We start from the raw sequence: 20734 nt of genomic DNA on the forward strand, positions 1-20734 counted from the left end.
ACTCTGATAAAAACTATTTTGGAAACAAATTTGTAGTAATTAATGGTTTTAAATGTTTTTGTAAAGTTTAAATTTGACTTAAATTTTATGGGTGTTACAGTTATGGTGTGTGGTGGTACTTTGGGGCTGTTTGGATATATATATATATATATATATATATATATATATATATATATATATATATATATATATATATATATACTAGTGGTGTACCCGCGCGATGCAGCGGTAACGATTTGTTTTTCTTTCCTGCAATTGGATTTCGGCCGAAAATTAGTTTCACTTCAGTGGTGGTCAACTTGTATATTTTTGGTGTATAGTTTTATTTTCTTTCGACAGAGGCTATTACTTAGGTTAAAATAAAAGTATGTTATTTTTTTTAAATACGCCAGTTTTTAGTTAATAACACAAATATGTTGTTTTGTACGCCAAACTATGTAATAAAATGCTCATGTAGTGATGTTAACATATCTAGCATTTTATATTAAAATTTTGATCAAAAATTATATTCTAATTTTTTTAATACCACTATTATAAATAGTTGAAAAAGAATATTATTTGTTATTTTATCTTTTATTAGTTTACGAATTTTATTTTTATTTTTAGATCGGTTGAATTTTTTTTTTTCGAAACCACAAATATATTGATAAATGTCCACCCTTAGCAAGTACCTAAAAAGCGCAAGGCAGGATAAAGTTACAAAATTACTTATTACAGATTAAGATAAATAAAATGAGACAGACACCGATTTGATCGGTTACCACAACCAAGTGAACTTCTATGTTTAAACCAAACATACCATTGTGTAATGACACTGTTTGCAATCTTCGTTGGTAGACACAAGATGATTGTTGGTTGGTGGAGAAAATAGGTGAAGGAAAAGGCGGTCAAAGAAGATGGTCATAGAAAATTGGTGAAGGAAGAGGTGGTCAAAGAAGATGGCGTAAAGCAATATATATAATAATATTTATTTGGAAGTTTATGCACATATACAACTATATATATGTGTGTTGTGTAGCAGAGAATGTGTGCATCAAATATAACTTGTAGAGTTATAAATTGTAATCTTATTGAGTTAATAAGAAAATCTAGTTGCAGCCCGTGGACGTAAGATTTACACCGAATCCGAACCACGTAAAATCCGTGTGTTCTTTATTGCTTTATTTTCGTGAGTTTGTGAGTGTGTGACAGTGTGTTTCCGCTGCGTGTACCCGATCCGATTCCTAACAATGATAGCGGTGAGAACCATCCTATTCTTTGGGCGATTGCCCCCATTTAACCGCAATGATTTGAAATGGATGAAAAATGCTTCATAGAAATACCATACCAATTTGAGATCCACTCCCATGCTTCTTGCGTCACCTTGCATCTGATAGGGATGTGATCTTCATTCTTCAGATTCCATATCAATTCCAAATGGACATAATGTGGATTGGACATTTATGCCCCTGCACGTGCAAATTGCAAGCGGCAGACAACCTCTTTAATTATCTTCTCCATACAGAACATTTGGCCATGATTGAAATTTCTTTTAAATTACAAATCACTATGTTGTGTGTTGTGAGTGTTTACTCATTTTATCTATCACCAAAGGCTTATGATTTTGTAACAAATTTATAAAAGTGTATCGTAAGATTTTGTAACCAAATTTTTATTATACGTCGACATTAATAGCTATGTGTAGTAAAACATTTATCATTATATGTCGACATTAAAATTATCTTAACTAAATTATAAATCTGACTTTATAATATTTTTTTGATGCACTTAAAAGGTGTAAATGTCTTCTAAAATTTAATAGATAAGTATAACATTTTTAATTGGTATCATTCTTCTTGTCAACTCAATTTTTTTATGTTATTTATTAAATATAATTACTTTTGAAATATTAATTAAAAATTGAATTATCGGGAAGAGTAAGAAAAATAGTTCGATTATCAATACAAAAGAAGTATGCGAATAGACAGCCACTTAATTTGGGTTGTGCTATAAGTACCCCCTTAACTCATTTTACCCCCTAACATCAATCTAATCAACTTTTTATATTTGATTTGACATCATTTTTTTCTTTTTCTTTTTCTTTTTCTTTTTTTTTTTGTTTTTTTTTCCTTTTTATTTTTTTGTTGTTTTTTCTTTTAATAATAATAGTAATAATAATAATAATAATACTATTATTATTATTATTATAAATTTCGATAATCATATAAAATTCGGACAACATTTTAAAATTCGGACAACATTATAAATTCGGACGACATTATAAAATTTCAACGACTATATAAAATGGAACAAAAGTAAAGTTTGTTTCCAATCCACATAACGCACCACGCAAATGTAATAACGAACCAATTAATATATCCGTTATAAATAAAGACAAACTTTGTTTTTGTTCTGTTTTATATTGTCGTTTGAATTTTATTATGTCGTACAAATTTATAATGTCGTACGAGTTTTAAAATTTCATCTGAATTTATAATATCATCGGATTTTAAAAACCGATTTATAAAATATAAATTAAAAAAGAATTAAAAACCGATTTTATATAGTCGTTCGAATTTATAATGTCATCCGATATATAAAATGTTGTTCGAAATTTATAATAATAAAAATAATAATAGTAATATATAATAAAAAATAATTAAAAACCGATTTTATATAGCCGTTCGAATTTTATAACGTCGTCCGAATTATAATTTTTTTTTCAAAATTTATAATAATAATAATAATAATAATAATAATTAAAAACAACAAAATAACAAAATAAAAAAAAAACAAAACAAAAACAACAAAAGACAAAAAATCAAATCAATGATGGAATTGAAAAAAAGACAAAAAATCAAATCAATGATGGAATTGAAAAGTGGAATAGAATACCCATAAAACAAAGTTTTGTTTCTTTCAATATGAGCTTGTAAAATTTTCTTTTTCAACAAGCTTTTTGGTCATTGATTTGATCAATGAGAGAACCAATTTATTTTAATATTTGTTTTTTAGTTTCTTTTAGTTCCATATCAACCGATGCTATCCAAATAATCATGGACGCATTTTATATACCCCTTCATTTTTTTTAGCAGAAATAGTCTTTATATGTTAATTTTATCAAAAAATGTTGATTGAGTTAAATATGCAAATACCAAACGCCCCTTAGTTTATTAGGTTAAAAATAGATTTCAATTTTGACAATTTTCATTAACATATATTGAACATCTTTGACCAAATAACATGTGTTTATGGTCGTTTCATGTCTTTGCGTCTTTAGAAATATCGATCCATACTTGTGCCAATGTTATAACTTCTTTGGGTTCCCATGATTTGGTCACCGTTTTCTCCTTTTTTTTTACTTGGTGCTTTAGTGGTTGGGTTTCTCGAATGATTTCGGGGTCGGAATCTGAAATGGGTGATTGAGTCTCTTGAACGAATTTGGGTTGAAACACAAAGTTAAACAAATTAAAGTCGGTGTCGTTTTGTGGTTGTGACTATCGTTGTGGGAATTGGTGTGGATAATACGGTAGCATACCACCATAGTGATAAACCGTATGCGAATAAATCGGTTGATCATAAGAAGGTATTGGGGTGTTTCTAATGGGTGTTTCTTGGTTGTTTGGGTTGTTGGAAAAAGACATGTTGAAAGTTTTGAAAAAAAATATTGAAAGATAGAAGAACTGGATTAAGGTGTGCTATATTAAGGGTTGTAAGGTTTTATTTATAGGTAAAAAAAAAATCGACTTTAAAATATCTGGTCGTTCAAATGTTGGGAAGAGAGAGAGAGTGTGTGACAGATTTTTATCGTAATTAAATAAAATTGTGAAATTTTGAATAGATGTTTTAAAAAGTATTTAAGGGCAAATTTAAATACTTTTTTTTTATTTGATTTTTTTTATTTAAGTCAATATTTACCTACTACTAAAATCGGTTAGTGGGTTAAAAATATTTTTAGTGATTTCCTACAAACACAGGGTATATCACATTATTATGTTTTGAATTCTTTTGGAGCAGACCTTCGACTATAACGTAGTAGATTAGTTTGAACTAAGACTCTTTTGAACGATAGTTATAATAATGTGTCCGTTAGAAACTTGGTGATCGATTCTAGTATGTAAATAATGGTTGAAATGTAAATTTATAAATTAAATATCAGGAAAAAACTTATCATTTTTTTAGCTTGCTCATTATTTAAACGAAAACGGTCACACCCTCTGTCTAGAAAACGAATTAACACAAAGAAAAAAAGATACGACTCATTATTATATATCATTAGACAGCATATAAACAGGTAATTTTTTATTAGAAAATGTTTTGTGTGTATTTATGGGGTTATAACCATGAGGATGATGATACCTTTTAATCATGAGGGCTTATACACAACACCATAATAATACGATATTTGATAGAGTTATGGTGCATATATGAATATTCCCAACGTTGGCCAATGAATTGTCAATGCAAGAATTTGTACGGTACAAGTAAACAACGTACAAATGAAAAATTGAAAGTTGAATAAAAATTTATTTAACTTTGTACATTATGGTGAGATTAGATTAAGCTTCGTTTGAAATGCATATAAATAGCGGAACAAATACTTTCATTATTTGTCTGTCATGGGGAAGTAGTTTCATTACTTTCTGCTATAGCATTTTACCTAGAAAATCTACAAATTATAGCAATACCAAGCAACTTCCAAAACAATTTTTACACTACAATTGAGTAACTTTTTTTATAAAGTAGAACAACCAATAATTGAAGGAATATGCTAAAATATAGAAATAAATAAAAGTAATCTGCTAACTGCTATTGCTTGCATTTGACACTTGATTAGAAAACAAATTGAAGGGTTTGTCATTTTTGGGTGAAAGCCAGAAAAAGAAAAAGATTTTCCCTAGTAGTTAAATGAAATAAATCAAAGTTTTTCTCTCTTCCGACTCCATCATAAACCATGGAAATGGTTATCTTTCTATCCCTCTCTCTTCATGTGTCATATTTTTTAATAAAAACTATAAAAATAATTTTTAGAGAAAGTAATCAATGTAGTATGTTTTGGTACTGCATAATGTAATGGGCATACTTAAGTTTTAATACCACATAAGCTAACAAACACTACACTTGTATAGAGCATAAACACAAGTTCCTTCAAATAAGCAAACACCTTCATATTTGTTTCATTATTATACCACATTGAAATGTCAATCGATCGAAATAAAGCAACCGGAATTTCTACCACCTTTATTGAATTTCAACTCTTTCTTCTCCCGATCGAATGTGATTAGGACACATCCTGGGTCTTTTTCCTGGTCCCACTTGATACCTTCATCATCTAAGAGATCCGTAACCTGCAACAAGCATCCCACAATTTAAGTTAGACAAAAACATACATATATTCAAAAAAACAAAATACCAATTTCTACTAAAAAAAAAAAAACTAGACTTGATTCATACCGCTTGTTTTAGATCCGACCCGTCATGTCCTGTGTTGACATGGAGATGCCCCAGAGCTGTAGACCACAGCGATTAAAAGACATATATATATATATATATATATATATATATATATTAATGAAGTCGATACTTACTTCCACAATATACACCAAATATAAGGTGCTTTTTCAGATAATAAATTCCATCTTTCACACTTTGTCCACTTAAATTGAGTTTTATCCGATTTATGTGATTTTCCAAGGAGCCGGATGGAAGAAGAGGTGCAGAAACAACACTAGCATAACTCCTACAAGAAGATCAATGTTAGTTGTTGGACTTGGACTACTTTTCGCGATATTGATAAACATCATTTTGCTACAACTCTGATATTAGACAAGTGAATTGAATAGGGGTAATAGAGGAAATCAGCAAAACAAAGTGCATCTTAATAGGGAGGGGTAATTTAGGTATTTAATTTATTTAGTTTGTTGCATCATCATACATATAAGAGGAGGGTAGTGGGAATCTTTTGTTCTTAAACCATTTGATTTGAGTAATAAGGAAGGAATTGCAGTCTGTTTTCTTCACTAGTTCATTTTGATGACATGTTTGTGTTGTGTGTTACTTCTTAGATCAAGTCAGTACATAGCAGATTAAAAACCACCCAAATAAAAGATTATTGGAACCAAAATCATCTGGTATCAATACAAAACAAAGTAATCTTAAATAATTTCTGCAAAAAAGCTAATCTCAGATGAATTAATTTGAGCCTATTACCTGTAATTACCACCCCTGAATGACATATCACCCTTTTGGAGATCATTCTTAGACGGTAATCTCTCTAACTGTCAGCAACAAGAATATGTTAGATGACAGGTCACCGATATCCAAAAAAACTCAGTTTCAGGCACATGATCCATAGTAAAAAGGCATATAATTTTACCATAACATCTTTGACTGTTAAGGGCTTTCTTGTGTTTGAGGGCTTTCTTGTCTTTGAGGGCTTTCTTGTGTTTGAGGGCTCGGTAGCATCACGAGTTGCTTCACATGTCTGACAATATGAAAACTAAATTAATCGATAAACAGACCACAGAATTCATGGTGATCATGCATCATTTTCAGGCACACGATCCATATTTAAAACGTATAGAATAAAAAAGCCATAACCTGAACCTTCTCAAAAGCAGCGGACGCATTCGATTCCAAATCCCCTGTTCCAGACATGCCGCCGATGCCCTGCACGAAGCATATATGAAATTAGAAAAACAAGAACATCGTCTTCTTTCATATTAATAGAAATCATAACACTATCACAGACTTACAGATTTAAGAAGAACGGAATCCAAGTTTGAGTTTAACAATCCCTGCAACCAAGCAAAAACTCTCAGAAACGTTCGCGGTTTCTTACCGAAAAGGCAAAAGAAAACCCTAGAGGTGTCGATTCTATATACGCGCTCCTCGTCATCTATCAGACTCGTCCCTTTAGTTCCTTTGCTTCTTGTCCCTTCCCTTTACTTTTACCCTTTTGTCACATTTTACCCAATTACATTTTTCCTACACAAAAACATGGTAAGTCAAAATATAAAACCACACAACCTTTTTTACTATTATTCAAGTTTTGGGGTATGATACAAACTTTAGTATTTCAAAATAGGGTATGAATGAACTGAATCTTCAACAAATTGCCCGTGAACCTGTAACATCCCAAAAAATTATGACGTAAAATTTTCATTTTTAATATAATCAAAACACCCATTTATCATTTATTCAAACATTTAGAAGTATTTCAAAATAAAACAGTTATCATAGTACAATTCCAAAATCACGAGTTGCAGAAAACATAGGTGTGTGTGATGCGATCAAGTCAAGCTTTTCCCTTTCGAACTGGAAATACCTGAAACCATAAACAACAAACTATAAGCACGAAGTTTAGTCGGTTACCCAAAATACCACACACCATACATATCATACATGCAATAGAAGATGCTAGGTGCCGACCATAGTCTTGCCATTTTTCCACGAGTCAGATCATGGTCTTTCCTTGTCAGGTCGGGGCCAAGGTCGAGAGCAAATACTTGGGCGAAGAATAGTTTGTCGGTTTTTTTTTTTAATTATTAGGACTATCGTGTGTTTTTTTTTCAATGTTTTTTTTTGGTTTGTAATTTCTTTAAAGTTTGTATGGTATTTTTAATTTACTATTTAATGAAATTATGTTTTATTAATTTATATGTTTTTTTATAAATATATGACATAAATAAAAAGATAAAACGAATTAGAACTATATGAAGTAAATAAAAAAATAAAAGAAATTAGAATAATAGAAATTAAAAACATTCAAAAAAATAAAAAAAGAAATAGAAAATAGAATGCGTTATCCCATGTTATTTGATATTGCTCATTTACACATTTGGTGTTATAACACCAAATTATGACTAGGATGATGAGATGGACAATTTGGATGTGATAACATGTAATAACATGTTGCCTACACCTAGTAGTCTTAAAGAAAACATGAAGAACAGATTTCTATGGAGGGGATTAGCCAGGGGGCCCATTTATTTTTCTTGTCACCTTAATGCTTTGAATCGTGTTGGGACAACTTGTCTTCTTCTAGTGTATGGTGTACACTACACCTCCTCTCTCTTTTTTTTTGGGTAAAATACCGGGTATAGGCACTTTTTGGGGTTGAATTCCAAAATATAGACATAACATAAAAAATTGGATTTCCGAGTATAGACACAGATTCCGTGGAGGTAGCTCCGAGGATCTCCGCGGAATGGCAAAATCGTAAATAAATCAGGTATTAAAAAAAACTCAACATCTATTCCGTGGAGCTACCTCCGAGGAATGACTTCATTCCACAGAGGTAGCTCCGATGAATGGATCTTCAGGGAAAAAAAAACATCTCTAATGATTATTTTATGTAAGGATCTGCAATTAAAAGATCAATTTCTTTCCACCTCACATTCATTTTAAACATTGTCAAGAAAAATTCATACTATCATAATCTTTTCTTAAAAATAATTAATATAAACCCCAAAGAATCGATGTTAAAAAAAAATCTGAAGATCCATTCCTCGGAGTTACCTCCTTGGAATGAGTTCATTCCATGGAGGTAGCTCTGCGGAATGGATCTTGAGTTTTTTTATTAATACCTAATTTATTTACGATTTTGCCATTCCGCGGAACTACAATAGATTCCGCGCAACTCCTTAGAGCTACCTTCGCGGAATCCATGTCTATACCCGGAAAATCCAATTTTTTGTGTCTATATTTTGGAATTCAACCCCAAAAAATGTTTATAGCCGATATTTTTTTTTTGGTCTGCTGAGGTGCAACAAAAGCAACAACACCATTCTTTGTATTCTCTTCCCTATTTTAAAAAAACTTTTTTTTGGTTCTTTGTATTCTCTTCCCTTTTTTTTGGAACTGTAAACTCTAAGGGTAAAACTGAAGTGATGGCGTAAATTTTTGAGATAGTGAATTTTTTTCTCTTGTTGGTGGTTTTGTGAGGTGTCCAAGTATAATAAAGTTGTACAAATGAAATCATTAATTAAAATGGATTTCTGATAATATAAACTTAAGAGAAAATAGAAAAAGACAAAAACTCACATTTCCATTTTTTTCAAAGATGAACAAAAGCACAAAAAATGTGAACAAAAACTTCTAGAAATTATTTGCAAACTTAAACAATGTTTAAAACAAACTTTTTGAGAAAAAGGAGCTAAACATACAAAATCTTGTCTAAAAACAACTTTATGGTGATGTATGAGCTAAAAATGGTAAGAATTATAGAAATTTATTTCTTTCTCCAAGCTTCTAAACAATCATAAATAAAGGATTTTTTTAAAATATGTGACTTGAAGGTGGGGTAAAAACTCATAAAAACTTTCTTCTCTTTTTTCAAACTTCTAAAGAAAAAAACAAATAATCAACAAAAATTTATTTTCTTCTCAAACTTACTAAAAACCCCAAGATATAAACAAAAAGGGAATTTGATGAGGTTTTCTTCTCATACAACTTTATTTTCTCTAGAACTTACTCAACAGACCCTCAAAATATGAACAAGAAACAAATCTTTTGAAAAATTTTGTTTTCCTTTTCCAAGTTTTTTAAAGAAAATACTAAATAGACAACTTCAAAGGAGTTTTGCAAAGAAAACCATAAACTGAAAGTGATTTCTTTGCAACATAAACTGAAAATAAAGTAAATATTTACCAAAAAGTTCTTCAACTCTCAAGTTTCTTGCATAAAACATCAAAATATGAACAAAGATGGAGAAAAGCTCGTAAAAACCTCTTTTCTCCTCGAAAATATGACTAAAAACGGGTCTGAGCTGGTGTTTTTAAACTTGAGAGGTGATTAAGTGAAACAAAACGTTCAGATCTAGAGACCTGAGCTAAAAATGAAGTAGATCTATAGATCTGAACAAAGTGTGCATTAGATCGAAAGATCTGAAACATAGTTAATCAGATCTGGATATATCTTTGGCAAAATCCAAACGGATATGACCTAGTGAAAGTAGAAATGAACGGATCTGCGCAAACCTTAGATGAAGAACACATCAGATCTATTCAGATCTGGCCAAGAACGAGCTTGAGACCAACTGAGATGGTGGCGACTCGTTCAAGTCCGGGATGGTGTCAAATGATGCGACTTCGGCACCGACCACCTGCTCTAAGGATGTGCTTCTACGTTGGAGATAGAGCTGCGAGGTTACAACAGACAAGACTATTAGAGCCGCCCCAGGGACTGTGCCCCAGGAGCGGGCTCTGACGGTCAAGTTAGATCATCTGGTAGATCTGAGATGGTCCTCTTTAGCTAGAGAGAACCATCTTGGTACTGGTGGTGTATGGTGGCTGACGGCGGAGGGTGGCTGCTGAGCCACCCGGTCGGAGTCTAGGGCGGCACCTGAGCCGCCGGGGAAGGATCCCCCTCCATAGAGGAGGTACTGTTCACTTTATAGGGGACAATTAGGTCAAAGGGAATTAGGTCAGGCCTTAGGTCAGCCCATATCATGCCCAGCTATCAAGCAGCTAGGCAAGGCCGCCCTGAGGCACCGGGCAAGGCTGGCGGGCGCTCCCAGGCAAGGCAGGCGGGCGCGCACCAGGAAAGGCTGGCGGGAGCACGCCAGGAAAGGCCGACAAGGGAGCACCGGGTCGGACTAACAAGAGAATCCCCAACAAGGCTAGCAAGGGAAATTCATGCTAGGGAGCACTAGGCCGGGCCGATGGGAGAGTCCCCAGCAAGGCTGGCAAGGGAGTCTCCAGCAAGGCTGACGGAAGCGCACCAGGCAAGGTTGACACACTAGAATGGTCTAGGTCATGCTAATAGACCATATATCATATATATATATATATATATATATATATATATATATATATCATATATATATATATATATATATATATATATATATATATATATATATATATACACATATATATATACACACATACAAAATACATTATGTGGGCCTACAATAAGCAAGGCCACGTATGATGGTTCCATATTCGAGCGTCGTTGGAATTCTTATGTATGTTATGGTCTGCTCTAAAGTCTAGACCTGATATGGATCATATAGTTAGTGTGGTAAGTTTATGATTAATATATAGAAGACTCATGGTGGGATGTCAAGTCCACCAAGCAAATTACACCCTTTGTTTGCAAATAAAACGTAGTATAATGGTAAAAAGGGGTATCGATCCTCGGGGAAATGGTTGTATTCAATCACCAATGCAATCCAATAGAACTAGTGAAATTTAACTAACTAACTACAATTAAACTAAAGGGGGGGGGGGTGTTTGATTGCTTGAAAACTAAAATACTTGAATAACTAAAAAGCTTGCAATTAAGCAAGTTGATGAGATGCTCAAATGTTAGGAATAATTGGTTAACGAAGGCAATTCAACACAATGAACATTTGTGTGTTTATCATTAGGATCCAATACAAAGCTTATCATTCATCCCAAATTGGTTATAGCAATCATAAAGCATGATATGCCAAGATTCCTCTTAGGTAGTATGGAAGTTGGGGAAGTCCACAACACACCTTCTTAATCAAGGTCAAGGGTCAGTTGAAGCAATTAGACCCAAGAAATCAATTAACCTTAAGAATTAAGGAATCCCCAATTCCTAGAGGATATCAATGCTTATACATCCATAAAGGAGCTATGATTCATAAGCTAGAGATGATTTCTACCATCATAAAGCTCTTGTTCTAAGTAGATTTAATGATTCAATACAAAACCAAAGAAATAAACCAACAATTGCTCATTCAAGTACTAAGCTCATGATCAAAGTATCAAACAAGCATAAGAATTATAATCTAGAATCATAAACATAAGATAAATTGATAATCAACATGAATCCTTCAAAACCCACAAACATTCAATGGTTTTCAGCCAAAGTTAACCAAAATAAGGAAATTAGCCACTCATGGCAATAAAATAACAATAACAATAGTCTAATTGCATAAAGAAACTACCTAAGACTTGGAAAGATGAAAGAAAATGAGTTTCTAGCTCCAAAATCGCCTCTTGCAGGTCTCCAATGGTGAAAAATTGTGATTATAGCTTCTAGATCTGATCCCCCAAGGTTATGGTGTGCCAAATGACAAAAATACCCAAACTGGGCAGTTGCGTGGGTACCCGCGCGACGGAAATCTCACCCGCGCAAATGTTGTTGTAATCTTATTGGTCCTTCATTCATCCACTCCACTCTTCCACTACCAAAGATTCCTTTGCTCCCCTCCATATCCATGTGATTTAAACCAACCAATCATCATTTAGCTACAAAAATGGATGCTCCAAGCCCAAAAATAGAAGTTTATGACCCATCTTCACAAGTCCAAAAATATCCAAGTCTTAAACTCTTAAGGCCCAGATCTCCGTTAGAGGATCCGATAAGCCCAATAACGCCTCGAGAGCCCACAAAGCCCATCTTCACTCTAATCCACAACCTCAATAAGCTCCAAAACCCTGCAAAATACCTTATGCAAAATAAAAAGCACCCAGTACGATCCATAATAAAGAAAGTAAATAAAATACAATGCAATATTAATAAAAATACCTAAAATTTCTAAAATAAACTAATAAAAAGAAAGAAATAAAATAAACTATCAAATCACCCCGAGCTTAAACCTAACTTGTCCTCAAGTTAGAACAAGACTAAAATGAACTCGGGATGAGCTAAACTAAAAAGTGAAAAAGAAAGATACCATAGAACTTGGTCAACATCAGTCAACATGGTCAGAATTAGTCCTTCATGGACCCTACGCATCGTCAAAATGTTCCCCGCGTTAAAGGCATAAACCACATTCTCAACCACTTACGGGCGAATAGATTCCGGCTGGATGCGGTCGCGGTGTGCAAGACAAAGGAAACAGAGGATGCGCCCAGTGGGGGCACTTTAAATCACCAATGCAGACCATAGTGCATGAAGGAAAGGCGCCTCTTCACACACTATGATTCCTGCATTTGTCAGGCTAAAGTGTATAATAATGAAATAGGGCTTTGCAGCACGGCCTCCGGGAAAACATCCGGTTTCAGGGGCTTCTCCCTTGTACTGTCCTTTACAATCTACCGTCTCATCGTCGAAGCCTTTTCTCACCAAAATCAAAAATAAACCAAAATAAGAAAAATCTACTTAACCTAAATCTAAACATATTAACCTAAATCTTCAATCTTGAACTTCGGTCTTCAGTTTTCTTTGTTGCTTGATCTTTTGTCTTCTTATTTCTCTCTCTCTCTCTCTCTCTCTCTCTCTCTCTCTCTCTTTGAATCTTCTTTTATCGGCTCTTATTGTCTTCGTTTTTCCAATTTCTTCATTTTTTGTGTTTTCTTCTTGGAAGGTCTAAGGATTTTCACCATATAACATAGGACTCCAATAGTGAAAATGGAGCAATAGATGGAGGCTAACATGAACACCTAATGATCTTTGACAATGTGCCAAGATCTACTAAAAAGGGTGGGATATGACTCAAAAATGGGTGTTACCGAAAAAACTTGGTCCCAAAAGATGTGAATTTGGGGACCCACTTCAAAGTTCATCAAGCACCTCAATGTAAGGTGTGATAAACAAAATATATCTAACTATCTACTTTAGACCCCTAGAAAAATGATGACCTATCTTAAAAAGGTGGTGAGAGTCTAACTAAGTAAGGCTCGGACGAGACTCGGGAGTACTAAAGGGTACTCCCCCTAAAACCAAGATGCGAGTCTTCAATGTCTTCAAAATATTTTACTGGGCTAATCTTTGCTCACACACATCGGTTTGACCAACTACAACCCTCCGCACCTAGACCCAATTAAGCTTCCTGCATCTGATCCCCACACAAGCGGTCTCAAAGTGGTATGTGAGGCTCAAAACGTGTCCTATTTATCCAATACAAGGAATTCCATATCAAGACCCGGGACCAATCTATGATTCAATACTTATGACTCGGCGCTCTGGTACCTGTAGGGATGAGAAGACAAGAGAGAATAAAAAAGCATGAACTTAAACTAGAATGCATCTAAAAAGCATGAAAATTAGAAAAGAAAAAACAAAATATGCAATATTTTTGAAATTTTTTTATGCAATTTTTATGAATGAACTAAATGACTTACTCTAAATGCAACTATATACAACCTAAATGTAATAAAAATAAAATATAAGAATACCCCACCCCAAGCTTAAAATAAAGCATTGTCCTCAATGCTTAGGATGAGAGTAAGGAATGATCATACCGGGATCAAGGTGGAGGAGGCCCGTGAGGACGGTATGGAAGCAACACATGGGTCGTACAATGATGTGTGGATGGAGTTCTTGGCCACCTAAATACACATGGATGAAAGCTTGGTCGCGCAAAGGAAGCACATGTAATGACACATAATTTTCTTATGAAGTGGCATATTTGAGCGGGTACCCGCGCAAAGTGTAGCAGCCGCACGCACACATCAAAATACACCTCAAGTTGGAGGAATTTTGGAGCTCAGATTTGCGCGACTGGGGCTGGGTCGCGCAAGGGTTGCGCGGGTGGCAGTCGGTCGCGCAAACATTTGCGCGGGTGAGGAACCGGCCGCGCACATACATCAGAATGCATCCCAAGTGGGGGTAATTTGGAGTCGGATTTTGCGCGGCTAGGGGTCGGCCGCGCAACTGTTGCACGGGTACCCGCGCAAATTGTAGATTTTTGGCATTTTTTTTTTTGCAAACTTCACCAAAATCATTGCTAAACTTCAAGATGCTTATTTTTTTTTTGACCAACTTCAAGCCTAGAAACACCAAAACTTCAAGTGGTTATCTATCCACAATGCATTTATTTAACGTCTTTGCCAAGACATAGTCCCGCTTCCTTCAATCTTCATAAGTCGGTGTTTCCAATGTTACATTGTCGAATTCTCCTATGTCAAAGCCCTCATAAAATGGTTTCAAGCGGTGCCCATTCACTTTGAAGATTTGGTTTGTTGCCAAACTCTTGATTTCAACCACACCAGGATCAAACACTTTTATAACAATGAAAGGTCCGTGCCATCGAGATCCCAATTTTCCCGGGAATAGCTTTAAGCGTGAATGATAAAGAAGAACTTTTTGACCCGGAATAAAGTGTTTTGGGGTTATATGCTTGTCATGAAATGCCTTTTTCTTCATTTTGCACCTTTTGAACCTTTTAATTATCTTCTTCTTGATCACTTCCATCATTGGAGGATGTGTATGTGGGTGGACTATGGAACGGGCCATCTTGTTTGGAGAATGAGATAAGTCAATTTGAGAGACATCTTTCTTTTTTGACTTGCTTACTTCCAAAGTATTTACAATATTTTCAACTTCGGAGTCCAATGTAAACATTTCCAGTGTTTTCTTCAAACTCTCATAATCAAGGTTCATGTAATTGTAACAAGATGGCGAGTCCATGCTGGTCCTCTAAATCCTTTTAAGCCTCACATGGCACGATGAGTCCTCCTCTCCACTCGTCGGGTTACTCTGCAACGAATCGCGGGGCAACCCCGACTCGACTCGTCGAGTCCACTTATGAACTCGGCGAGTTGCTCCCATGACAACACTCAAACGACCTTCTGAGGTTAGATCTTCTTCTCTAACCTATAGATCTGACTTCCCCATGACCAATAACTACGTAAAGGTCGAATCTTGATACACATGCATTGCACTCAAGGCTTATTTTGGTGAAATCCCCTCTAACATGGCAACCTAAGTCCATTTCCTCCATGGAGTCACAAAAAGCAGGTTGGCTAAGGCTCTCTGGACCTCAAAAGGTCCAGATCCAGAGTCTATTACTAAACGGGACACTAAAATCAACGGAACAAGCCACAAAAAGGGTATAGAAAACCCTAGATTCAAGGCTTTATGCAAAACAGAAGAATAGGATCGAATGGCTACCTCAAAACTGAAGATCCAAGCTGAAAACCCACTGAAAAGAAACCCTCTTGACCTCCTTTAGCTGGAAACACCTTCTCCTTTGCTAAACCACACCAAAAATGAATCAAAAAGGCTCAAACTCTCTCACAACTCGCTCAAGCTCTCTAGGGTATCTCTCTCTGGACTGGTAGCCGCAAATGAGGGCTATAAGGTCCTTTAAATAAGGCACAGGCCCGGGGATTTAGGGTTTCAGTCCACAGCGCGGACTCGTCGAGCCCACTCCTTCCGACTCGTCGAGTCCGGTTATTAATCCAGTCAGCGAATCGCGATCCTACTTGACGAGTCTAGGCGTCAACTCGTCGAGTCCCTCTCTTAAACTCCAAAAATAAATGATTAAAATATAATACCTGGAAATCCGGATGTTACAATTCTCCCCCACTAGAATTGGACTTCACCCCCGAAGTCTTACTCTGCAAACAACTCTGGATGCTGCTCACGCATCTCCAACTCTGGCTCCCAAGTCAGCTCGGACCCTCTCCGATGTTGCCACTGGACCTGCACCAGGGGCACCTCCTTGTTCCTCAGAACCTTGATCTTCCGACCCACAATTGCAACTGGCCTCTCAACATGATTCAGGCTCGCATCCACCTGGATATCCTCCAACGGTACCACCGCCGACTCGTCGGCTATACACTTCCTCAACTGAGACACGTGGAAGGTATCATGAATTTGGCTCAACTTCGCAGGTAGCTCCAACCGATATGCTACCCTGCCTACCCTCGCGGTCACCCTAAATGGACCGATATACGGGGGCCCCATCTTGCCCCTCTTCCTGAATTGGATCACTCCTTTCCAAGGAGATACCTTCAGGAGTACGAAATCTCCCACCTGGAACTCAAGCTCGGATCGTCGCCTATCCGCATAACTCTTCTGGCGACTCTGAGCTGTCAACAACCTCTGTCTGACCTGCTGTATCTGCTCAGTCATCTGAAGCACTATCTCAGTGCTGCCCATCACTCGCTGTCTGACCTCTCCCCAGCAGATGGGAGTCCGACACCTCCTCCCATACAACAACTCAAAGGGAGGCATGCCGATACTCGAATGGTGGCTGTCGTTATAAGACAACTCAGCCAACGGCAAATACGTGTCCCAACTTCCTCCGAAGTCCATCACACATGCACGCAGCATGTCTTCGAGCGTCTGAATCGTCCGCTCACTCTGACCGTCCGTCTGTGGGTGGTATGCGGTACTAAAATGCAGCCTCGTACCCAACTCCTCATGGAATTTCTTCCAGAATCTGGAAGTGAAACGCATATCTCGATCTGACACGATCAAGATCGGTACTCCATGCCACGATACCACCTCTCTCACATACAACTCTGTCAGCCTCTCAGCAGAAGAGCTCTCACTGATAGCAAGAAAGTGAGCACTCTTCGTTAGCCGGTCAACAATCACCCAAATTGCATCGACACCCCTCGCAGCCCTCGGCAATTTGGTGATAAAATCCATGGAAATATGTTCCCACTTCCACTCGGGAACCTCAAGTGGCTACAACTTGTCATGCGGACGCTGGTGCTCGGCCTTCACTCTACGACAGGTCAAGCACCTCTCTACGAACCACGCGACATCCCTCTTCATACAGGGCCGCCAGTACTCTCTATTCAGGTCCAAATACATCTTAGTGGCCCCGGGATGGATCGAGAACCTCGATCTATGTGCCTCCTCCATCAGAATGGTACGTGCCCCGCCCTCAAACGACACACAAATCTGACCCTGAAAGGTCATAAGCCCACGACTATCGGCAACGAACTCAGATATCTGCCTGATCACCTGCTCTCTCTTGCGGTTCTCTGGTCTCATGGCCTCTACCTGGGCCTCCCGAATGGTGTGCAACACCGGAGTCATCACTGTCAACCTCAAACAAACATCACGTATCGGGCGCTCTCCGCCCTACGACTCAAGGCATCGGCTACCATGTTAGCCTTACCCGGGTGGTACATAATCTCACACTCATAATCCTTTACCACATCCAACCATCTCCTCTGGTGCATATTCAGGTTGGGCTGATACATCAAATACTTCAAGCTCTTGTGATCCGTATATATGGTACACCGGACCCCATAAAAATAGTGACGCCAAATCTTGAGGGAGAACACCACAACCCCCAACTCTAGATCGTGAGTAGGATATCTCGTCTCATGAGGCTTCAGCTGCCTCGATGCGTATGCTATCACATGCCCCCTCTGCATTAGCATCGCACCCAATCCCGATATCGATGCGTCACAGTACACCACGAAATCCTCCATTCCCTCCGAAAGGGCTAATACTGGAGCTTCGCACAATCTCTGGCGAAGTGTCTCGAAGGAGGCCTGCTGCTCTGGGCCCCAACTGAAAGCCACGCCCTTCCGGGTCAACCTGGTGAGAGGAACAACAATCTTGGAGAAATCCTTAATAAATCTCCGATAATATCCGGCCAGCCCCAGAAAACTCCTGATCTCGGTGGGGGATCTCGGCACCTCCCAATTCATCACGGCCTCAATCTTGTACGGATCGACCAATATCCCATTCTGGTTAACAAGATGCCCCAGGAACTGGACCTCTCGTAACCAGAAATCACACTTGGAGAATTTGGCGTAAAGCCTCTCCGATCTCAGAACTCCGGGGATCTCCCTCAAATGCTCCTCATGCTGCTCTCTGGATCTCGAATACACCAATATATCATCAATGAACACGATCACCCCACGATCCAACATCGGCCTGCACACTCTGTTCATGAGATCCATGAACGCCGCTGGTGCATTGATGAGCCCGAAAGGCATCACCACGAACTTGTAATGGCCATAACGAGTCCTGAATGTTGTCTTCTGAATATCCTCATCATGCACTCTCATCTGATGATATCCAGACCTCAGATTGATCTTGGAGAACCAATACGCTCCATGTAACTGATCGAACAAATCTTCGATCCTCGGCAAGGGGTAACGGTTCTTGACCATCAACTTGTTCAACTCCCGGTAATCAATGCACATCCGGTGTGAACCATCCTTTTTCTTGACAAAAAGGATCGGCGCTCCCCACGGCGAGCTACTCGGCCGAATAAACCCCTTCCCCAACAGCTCCTGAAGCTGCAAGGATAACTCCTGCATCTCTGGAGGCGCAAGGCGATAGGGCGCCTTGGCGATAGGCTCTGCCCCCGGAACCAAATCGATACGGAACTCTACTTGCCTCTCGGGAGGCACACCCGGAAACTCCTCGGGGAAAACATTCGGGAACTCACGCACTATCGGAACCTCATCAACCGATCTCGGTCTCTCCGCATCAATCCTCGTATCCATCACATAAGCCACAAACCCACTACAACCCTGCTGTAGACTCTGCCTCGCTCTGGCAGCCGAATAGAACGCCGACTCGGAACGGGTACCCTCGCCGTACACCGTAAGAACTCCCCCACTAGGGTCTCGTATGGTCACCAACTGTCGCTCGCAGTCGATAACCGCTCCAAATCTGCTCAACCAGTCAATGCCCACTATGACACAGACATCTCCCATCGCAATCGGGACCAAATCAATCGGAAACTCAACGCCGAAGATCTCGAGTACACATCCCCGCTCGCTCGTCAGCTATGGAAACTCGCAGAGGTCGACTCAATGCCTCTCGACGGATACTGATGTGCTGACTAAAGGCTAATGACACAAAAGATCGACTCGCACCCGAGTCAAATAACACCAAGGCATGTACTGAACTCACAAGAAAAGTACCTACGCATATCATAATATAAGCACAATATCTCAAACATCAAAATAAATACATGGAAGAATACATACCATCCACAACATCGGGCGCTGCGCGGACCTCCTCCACGGTCAACTGGAAAGCTCTCCCTCGTGCCTTCGGTGCCTCGGCCTTCACCGGCCGACTATCGGTAGCTCGAACAACAGCAGGGACAGATCCCTGCGATGCTCCCTGTGTTGACCCCCGCAGCTGCGGACACTCGACGTTCTGGTGTCCGGTCTAGTTGCAGTGAAAACAGACTGCAAACCGGTTGAGGCAATCCTTGGCCATATGCCCCTCCTTGCCACACTTGTAGCAAGACCCTGCTCTACAAACCCCCTCATGATCCTTGCCGCACTTGCCACAAGTGCGGCCCTTCTGGTTCCCTGATCTCGAATCAGCGGGCTTGGTACGCTTGGCTGCCGGCTGGGACTGTGCCGGTCGCCGATCCCTCCCCTGAGACTCCGCCTCCTCCCTAGCCCGAGTCTCAAGCTCTATCTCCCTCTTCTGAGCATTTGCCTGAAGCTCGGCAAATGTCCGGTACGACGAGTTTGCCACGAACTCGCGGATGTCTCTCCTCAAAATGCTCAAACACCGACTCATGCGTGCCTGCTCGGTAGACACGTGCTCAGGGCAGAACATCGCCTTCTCATGGAACATCCTGTTGATCAGAGTAACAGACTCAGTACCCTGCTTGAGGGTCAGAAACTCCTGGGCCAAACGCTCCATCTCCACCGGGGGAACGTACTCATCATGGAACATAGCGGTGAACCTCTCCCAAGTCACCGCAGCAAGCTTAGCAGGCGAAAAGTGCGCTGTAACAAACTTCCACCAGTCCTTCGCTCCCAAGCGAATCTGGTTCAGCGCGAACCGAACTCTCAGATGCTCCGGACATGAACACATATAGAAGCATCCCTCAATATCAGAAACCCATCTCATCGCAGCAATCAGATCCTGCGTCCCATCAAACTCTGGTGGCTTCGTGTTGCTGAACTCCCGGAACAGCAACGAATCACCACCCTGAGGTCTGGCAGCAGCAACAGCTGCGGTAGCTGCAGCGGCTGCAGCCTCAGTAACCGCTGCGTATCTCTCATCAAAAGTCTTAATCAATGTGGTCTTAATAGACCCAAACATCTCCGAAATCTCTGCGCAGATAGCCGCAGCCACCTCCTCATGGATCATCTGGCATAGC

The 20734-nt window shown here is 38.7% G+C and overlaps 1 protein-coding gene across 1 annotated transcript; it reads right to left on the bottom strand.

The window, feature by feature from the left end:
• Positions 1-5085: 5085 nt before the first annotated feature.
• Positions 5086-6864, bottom strand: LOC145169261 (uncharacterized). Its single transcript, XM_079087823.1, has 7 exons — positions 6735-6864; positions 6580-6648; positions 6356-6463; positions 6190-6257; positions 5568-5719; positions 5434-5489; positions 5086-5327 (listed from the first exon to the last, which is right to left on the bottom strand). The coding sequence occupies exons 2-7, from the start codon at positions 6634-6636 to the stop codon at positions 5181-5183; spliced, it is 588 nt and encodes a 195-aa protein (XP_078943949.1). The 5' UTR covers positions 6637-6648; positions 6735-6864; the 3' UTR covers positions 5086-5180.
• Between the last annotated feature and the right edge of the window lie 13870 nt (positions 6865-20734).

This window comes from Lactuca virosa, chromosome 4 (assembly GCF_052849685.1).
Source record: "Lactuca virosa cultivar CGN04683 chromosome 4, Lactuca_virosa_CGN04683_v6, whole genome shotgun sequence".
Lineage (NCBI taxonomy): Eukaryota > Viridiplantae > Streptophyta > Magnoliopsida > Asterales > Asteraceae > Lactuca > Lactuca virosa.

Bases quoted from the DNA above. Each gene is read 5' to 3' on its own strand.
- LOC145169261 (XM_079087823.1), bottom strand. From the start codon at position 6,636: ATGTCTGGAACAGGGGATTTGGAATCGAATGCGTCCGCTGCTTTTGAG. The intron at 5,720-6,189 runs GTAATAGGCTCA...ATCTTCTTGTAG, and splicing joins TTCAGGGGTGGTAATTACAG to GAGTTATGCTAGTGTTGTTT. The intron at 5,328-5,433 runs GTATGAATCAAG...TGCTTGTTGCAG, and splicing joins GGTCGGATCTAAAACAAGCG to GTTACGGATCTCTTAGATGA.